The 6,746-nt window shown below is 41.1% G+C and overlaps 1 protein-coding gene across 1 annotated transcript; it reads right to left on the minus strand.

Annotated features, from left to right (window-relative positions):
* Window positions 1-3,474: 3,474 nt before the first annotated feature.
* On the minus strand, window positions 3,475-5,920 carry LOC103349071 (olfactory receptor 8B3). Its single transcript, XM_089335081.1, is given in 3 exon segments — window positions 3,475-5,089; window positions 5,092-5,753; window positions 5,755-5,920. Coding segments are annotated over 3 exon segments (915 nt in total). The 5' UTR covers window positions 5,913-5,920; the 3' UTR covers window positions 3,475-4,994.
* Window positions 5,921-6,746: the final 826 nt, after the last annotated feature.

A 6,746-nucleotide genomic window follows, 5' to 3' on the forward strand; every position in this document is an offset into this window, starting at 1 on the left:
AAAGCAACAGCCATGTTCTCCCAGGAAATTTAACATCCTTATGGCATTTTCATCAGTTTTCTAATAGGATTACAGATGAGGAGATCATCTGGATAATGGTTCCTTATTTACTCAATAGATGTCTCCCTAAGAGGGATATTGGGCATTCTGATTCTATGAGTAAACTATGAGAAACTGTCAAGTATCCCATTGCACAGCTATAGAGAGAAGTAACTTTTTTGGCCTTTTCTTCCCATCTACTCCAGATTTGGTGCAAGACTGACATGTCAAGGGTCCAGAGAAGTCAACTAGGACAGAGCAAGCCACTCCCATGTCTAATAAGATTTCAATCATCAACCTGTCATGTCAAGGATCACTTTAGGCACCTCAGCAGGGAAGGTCAAATATTCCACTGAAGCCAGTGGGTGTCTTTGGGCCTCTTGAGTCCTCAGCAGTCTCCGCCACAAGGTACAGGCCGATCCATGCCATATTCAGGACTCCAGGCAATCTCATCTCTAGTGCCCTTCCTGTTGGCACAGACGGCAAGGCCCAGGAAGCTTCCCTCTTCCATGCAAGCAAGGATAGTTCTTTATCCAATGGCCCTCTACCTTACAATGCTAATATTTGGTACCAGAGAATGGTGGCTCTAATACCTATTGCCCAGATCCCATGCCTCCAAACTTCTCTTGGCCTGGGTGTCTCCTGGGTGACAGTTAAGCTGTGTACCATAAGAAGTCTGGCCTTGCATCTCTCCTCCTGTGATCCCAGTTTTCCTCCTCAGTCCCATTTCAGTCCTACCTTATCTCCAAGCACTGTGTTTACCATTTGATTTAGTGCTATCTAAAGACCATTAGGGCTCAGATCCATGGTCTGGCCATTTTGTAATTTTCACCTATTATCAGGTGTGGACTCACTAGTGAAGTGAGTGCCCAGTACTTGACCATCCTGGCATAATTACATGTCATTATTGTAGTTTCTAAAGTCTTCAACCAATACTCCCTGTAGTTTATTGGTTTTACTACACCTTTTTTTCATTCCCACTAAGAGGTAAGTTATGAAGTAATTCCTATTGTCCAGATAAGGAGATCCCATCTGGTAATTTCAACCAGGAACAGTTATGGGGAGGGCCATGAATCCCACCTGGGTGCTGCCCTATTTCACTTGACCTTAGGCAGCCCCAACAGCTACCCTTCACTTTTCCTCCACTGTGTGTTTTAACTCATAGACAGTAGGACCTCTCTGTCTTGCCAAGTCAGGTTGTAAGTCATAGTAACTCAAGTAAATTCTTGCATGATTTTTTATTGGTTCTCAAAAAATCATACAGGCTTTTCCTTGCTTAAGGAGATATAAGACATAGAGAAAGAATGTGGGCCTTGATGTTATCTCTGTCCGCATTGGAGACCTCTCTCAGAGGGAGGAGGTTTCTTTCAGACTTTTTATATCATGGCTCACTGCAAGTATTTGCTGGACTTAGGACTCTCATCATCCTGACTGGAGGGTACTGAAGGTAGGGGTGGAAAAGACCTCTAAAAGGAGAAGAAAAAAGAGTACCCAGTTGAATGAGGAAACAACCCAGGAAAGAAGAAGTATAGGATCCTCCTGCTCTAGAGGTCAGGGTGAAGAAGAAATGGGAAAGTAAGTGGACCTCATTGGAGGAGCACATGGTAAAGAATTATCTAACTAATCAGGCTCCTGCTTAAAAAAGGGAAACTTGATGGGAGCCAGACAAACCCTACATGCTTGTTTGGGTCAGGATCCTGATATAGGGCCATAAAGGCTTATTTGGAAGCTCTGCCCATTTCCCTCCTCTCTTACAAAACTGATCCAATTGGAGAATAGTATTATAGCTAGTGCACTCATTTATTGGGCAAGTATTCCTGGTCCTCCAGCTTGCATCCAGGCCAGGCTATGTTATTGAAAAAGGAGCCCCTTTTTCTTTAGACTTTCCAATTTAAATTTGTCCCATTCAGCCAAGATGCACCCTAATGTGGAGTCCCTAGGGATAGAGTTCTCTGTTTTTGGTTCTATCTCTTACTTGATGCTAGGTTTATTTTCTCTTTGATGTAGTCTCAGTTGCTTTATATCCTCTGCCACAGGTACCTCTCTTTCTTAAAGAATCAACAACAATAGTATTGTCAGTTCCTGCGAAGACTACAAAGAAGTGCATAGCACTTATTCCTAAACTCTAGATAGGTGCAAGAGGGGGTATTGAAAAGTGGCACCCAAAGCCACAACACAGAAAGCATGTTTAAAGAGACAGAAGACGAGAGGATGGTATTTGTGGAGGACAACTTCAAAGAAAAATTCCTAATAGAAAATAGCATAGAGAAGTGATTGGGCAATAGTGATTTGCAATATCTACAGCCTGAAATATTTGCTCAGGCTTAAGAGGCAAATCAAAGAAGTGATAGAGAAATGGATTGTGGAAAAGCTGCTGCTGTTTCAATAATTGTAATTTATCCCCAGGAGTGAGGGCTGCAGTTTATGTGTCTGGAGTTTTCTATGCCCTTCTTAAGAGTTTCTCAGAGGTAAAAAGAGTAAGAAGACTGAGCAAGGGGCAGTTATGTTTCCAAAGATTTTGGAAGTGGTAGAAATATGAAAGAATAGAAGTTTCCTTAGAGTTTCCAATTAAGTGGCCCTCCCCAGTGTAGTGGAGAATGCATTTGAGGGCCCCAAAGGAGGAAAGAGGAAGAAAGTCCTGCCTGAAGTCATTGGATAAGTATAGAGCCATTTGATCATCCTTACAGAGGCAACAGTGGTTTGGAAACTAGGGAGAGGAACAGAGTGAAGAAAGCAGAAAGATTCATATAAGCCAGGACTGACAGTCAGATATAGCCATGACCTGAACAAGGAGGAACAAATGAAAAAGAGATAGATCCTAGTCAACCTGCACAGCATGGGCATGTGCCCTACTAGTGCATCCAAGATTGACATTAGGCTTTGACTAGGATTGCTTTAATCAGTACAGTGTAGAGTATGCACTCTCACCACCCTAGGATATAAGGCAGCTAAGGTTCCTGGATGGGAATGAGATTATAGCTCTAAAGGAAGTCACTGAAAAATCAGATCTACTCAAGTGTCCTAGAGTATCTGTCTAGAGTATAATTCCAGCCTTTGGAGAACCCTCCCAGAATCTAGCACCCACAGTGAAAGATTTGGGGCCCCACTGAGTACCATAAAAGAGAAGGAAAAAAGATAGTAGTCATCAGTAGTCAGGCAGTCAGGCCAATTCATGAGAGAGGATTGAATGAGGTGTGGGTGTCTCAAATTTAGCTGGATTAGGCTCCATTGTCTCTTAGTTGACTGTAGCCTTTTGGATGGCTTGCCCTGGAAGATGGTGCCAGACAGTGAGAGCTGCCCAGCACCCAGGTCCTTGACTTTGCCTCAAGAAAGAATTGAAAAGCAAATCAGAAAAGACTGAATAGTGAACAGCAAGCATTTTATTGCAATTCCAGCTTTGTACTATGGCATACAATGGAAGATAGCAGTGATGGCACAGTACTTGAGTCATTGTAACCTACATGGGAGACTCAGATTGAATTCCAGGCTTCTGGCTATTGCAGACATTTGGGGAGTAAATTTTATTGCCCTAATATTTATTTCCCTAATGACTAATAACATGGAGCATTTTTTTCAAGCAATTTACCATCCACTTGACTCTTATGAAGTAACTTCTCAAATTTTGTACATTTTTATTTAAGTTGTTTGCTTTCCTATTATTGAATTTGGGTATTACTTTAGGTATTCTGAGTGTAAACTTTATAAGATGTTAGCCACAAATATTTTCTTCTACTTTATTCTTGGCCTTTTTAATAAATAAAAATAACCTAGAGTGACTAGATGGATTTTTTAAAGAAAAAGAAAAAAAATACCACTATGAGCTGCTGACAAGAATCTCACTTCACCAGGAAGGCCTGATGACCCCATCTAAAGTACAACTCACAGGTACTCTCTGTATCATTACCTTAATATATCATTCTGCATAACATTTCCATGATATGTTCGCAGGTATCTGCTCACTCATCATGTCTCCTTCTGAACACCTGCAACCTATTCTACCTTGCTATAAACAGTTAGCCCTCTGAGAGCATAGATGTTTTGTGATCTTCACTACTAGATCTTTGAATTTTAAAAATAACCTGTTACAACGCAGATGCTCAGCTAATATCTGCTGATGAACATGTCATTATTTATACCATGTAAGTCTCCTCCATAAAAAGGAAAATGAAGATAATAAAGAGAAATTGCTGACAGATAATGGTTTAAGATTTTAAAATCTGTTTGGAGAGAGGAAAAATTTCTGCACTAACAGTTAGTAAATATTTATAGTAAAATTATTCCCAATGAACTCATAGCATGTTCCAGTAACCACCTGCCCTGAAGTCCAAGTGTTTAAACACAGTGGAGGTCTTCTTTATCTAGATATTCTAAAAGATCATTTTTGCTTCCTATCTTTAACCAGAACAAGACAGAAACCTTCCAAGTCTTACCATCCCTTGAGATGACAATGAAAGTGGACCAGAGACCAGAGTGTGAAGAGTATCACACTTCTCCCTTAATGGAAACAAAGCAATCTCCCAAGACAAAAGCCTCCAAAACATTACACAGAATGTTGTTCAACTTATGAATAAGTGAATGAATCTAGATTCACAGAAGTTAATATCTCCATGACAAAGTTGCACAGAAATCCTAGATGTGTCAGAGTCTAAAAATTCAGTCTTACCATTTATGGAGTTAACATCATTCAACTTTTCCCTCTTACAGTGATATCATTACTACATTTTTTCCTGAGAATAACAGAATGAAAAGTTCTCCAGGCTCTCTGAAATGTTGAAGGTCTGATACTCCACTTGCATCCATTGTCTTGACTCATGAAGTGATCTATGTAATTAAATTAATTTACCTCTTTTCCAAATATTACCATTTGATCTTGATTTCTTACCCTTCTTTCCATGGATTTACATATCATGTGCTTTTTACTAGGAATTGGCATCTATAACAAAGACTGCTCCAAGTCAGGAAAGTATGCTATTCTTCAAAGTCTTACTCAATGCAACATGAACATCTTTGTTTCTCAGACTATAGATGAAAGGATTCATCATTGGCCCACAATGGTGTAAAAAATAATGGATACTTTATCTTGAGCCAAAGACCAAGCAGGAAAAGGCTTAAAATACATAAAAGATGCAGATCCAAAGAAAAGACAAACAGTGATTATGTGGGAGCTGCAGGTTCTTAAAGCTTTTGACCTGGCATTGGTAGAATGGATGCACAAAATGCTGGAGAGGATCTGAGTATAATAAATGAAGAGAGTAAGACTGGGCACTGTTATGTTGATGCCCACCACAATAAAAATAACCAATTCATTGATAAAAGTGCTTGTGCAGGAGAGCTGGAGGAGAGGAGGGATGTCACACAGGTAATGATTAATGATGTTGCCATCACAGAAGGTGAGTCTCAGCATGCATCCAGTGTGAGCCATGGCACCCACAAAACCCATGACATATGCACATACCGTCAGCATGAGGCAGACCTGAGGAGACATGGTGATCTTGTACAGCAGGGGCTTACAGATGGCTACATATCTATCATAGGCCATCGATGTCAACACACAGCACTCATCAATTACAAAGAAAGAGAAGAAAAAGAGCTGAGTTATGCACTCAGCATAGGAGATGATGTTCTGTTTCACAAAACTCTCCAGAATTCTGGGGGTTATGACACAGGAGTAGCAGAGATCAATGAAGGACAGGTTGCAGAGGAAGTAGTACATGAGGGTTCAGACCAATCAGAGCAATCAAGCCCAGGTTCCCCACCACAGTGACCACATAGATTCCCAGGAAGAGGAAGAAGAGAGGCAGCTGCAGTTCCGGCCATTGAGTTAATCCCAGCAGGATAAACTGGGTCACTGAAGACTCATTTCCTGAGGCCATTCTTCCTTGAAATATTTCTAGGAGAAGAGAAGAAACAGTTACATTAAAACTAAAGCCCAGTTGTGGGCATTTTGCCTAGGAGTTAAGATACCACTTCCAACATCCAAATCCCTTATTTTTACCAGAGTTCCTAGGACAGAGTCCCATTTAGTTCTTTTTTTTTTCTTTTTTTATTTAATAAATGTGAATTTACAAAGTGCAACTTTTGTATTGTTGTGGCTTCCCCCCACAACCTCCCTCCCTCCCGCAGCCCTCCCCTCTCCCACTCCCTCTCCCATCCCACCCTTCATCGAGTTTCATTTTCAATTACCTTCATATACTGAAGATCAACTTAGTATTTACTAAGCAAGGATTTCAACAGGCTGCACTCACACAACCACACAAGGTATAGGGTACTGTTTGACTAGTAGTGTTGTGTTTAAGTTTCATAGTAGAACACATTAAGGACAGAGATCCTACATGGGGAGCCTGTACCCAGTGACTCCCATTGTTGATTTAACAATTGGCACTGTTATTTATGGCGTCAGCAATCACCCGAGGCTCTTGCCATGAGCTGTCTAGGCTATGGAAGCCCCTTGAGTTCACCAACTCTGAACTTGTTTAGTCAATGCCGTATCACAGTGGAGGTTCCTTCCTCCCTTCAGAGAAAGGTGCCTCTCTCCTTGATGGTCTGTTCCTTCTGCTGGGGTCTTGTTCACCAGGATCTTTCATTTAGGTTGTTTTTGCCACCATGTCATGGCTTTCCATGCCTGTGAGACTCTTATGGACCTTTTAGCCAGATCCGAATGCCCCAAGAGTTGATTCTGAGGCCGGAGTACTGTTTTGGGCATTTGC

The sequence above is a fragment of the Oryctolagus cuniculus genome, chromosome 1, assembly GCF_051225735.1.
Source record: "Oryctolagus cuniculus isolate XC-2025 breed Fujian yellow rabbit chromosome 1, ASM5122573v1, whole genome shotgun sequence".
Taxonomy (NCBI): domain Eukaryota; kingdom Metazoa; phylum Chordata; class Mammalia; order Lagomorpha; family Leporidae; genus Oryctolagus; species Oryctolagus cuniculus.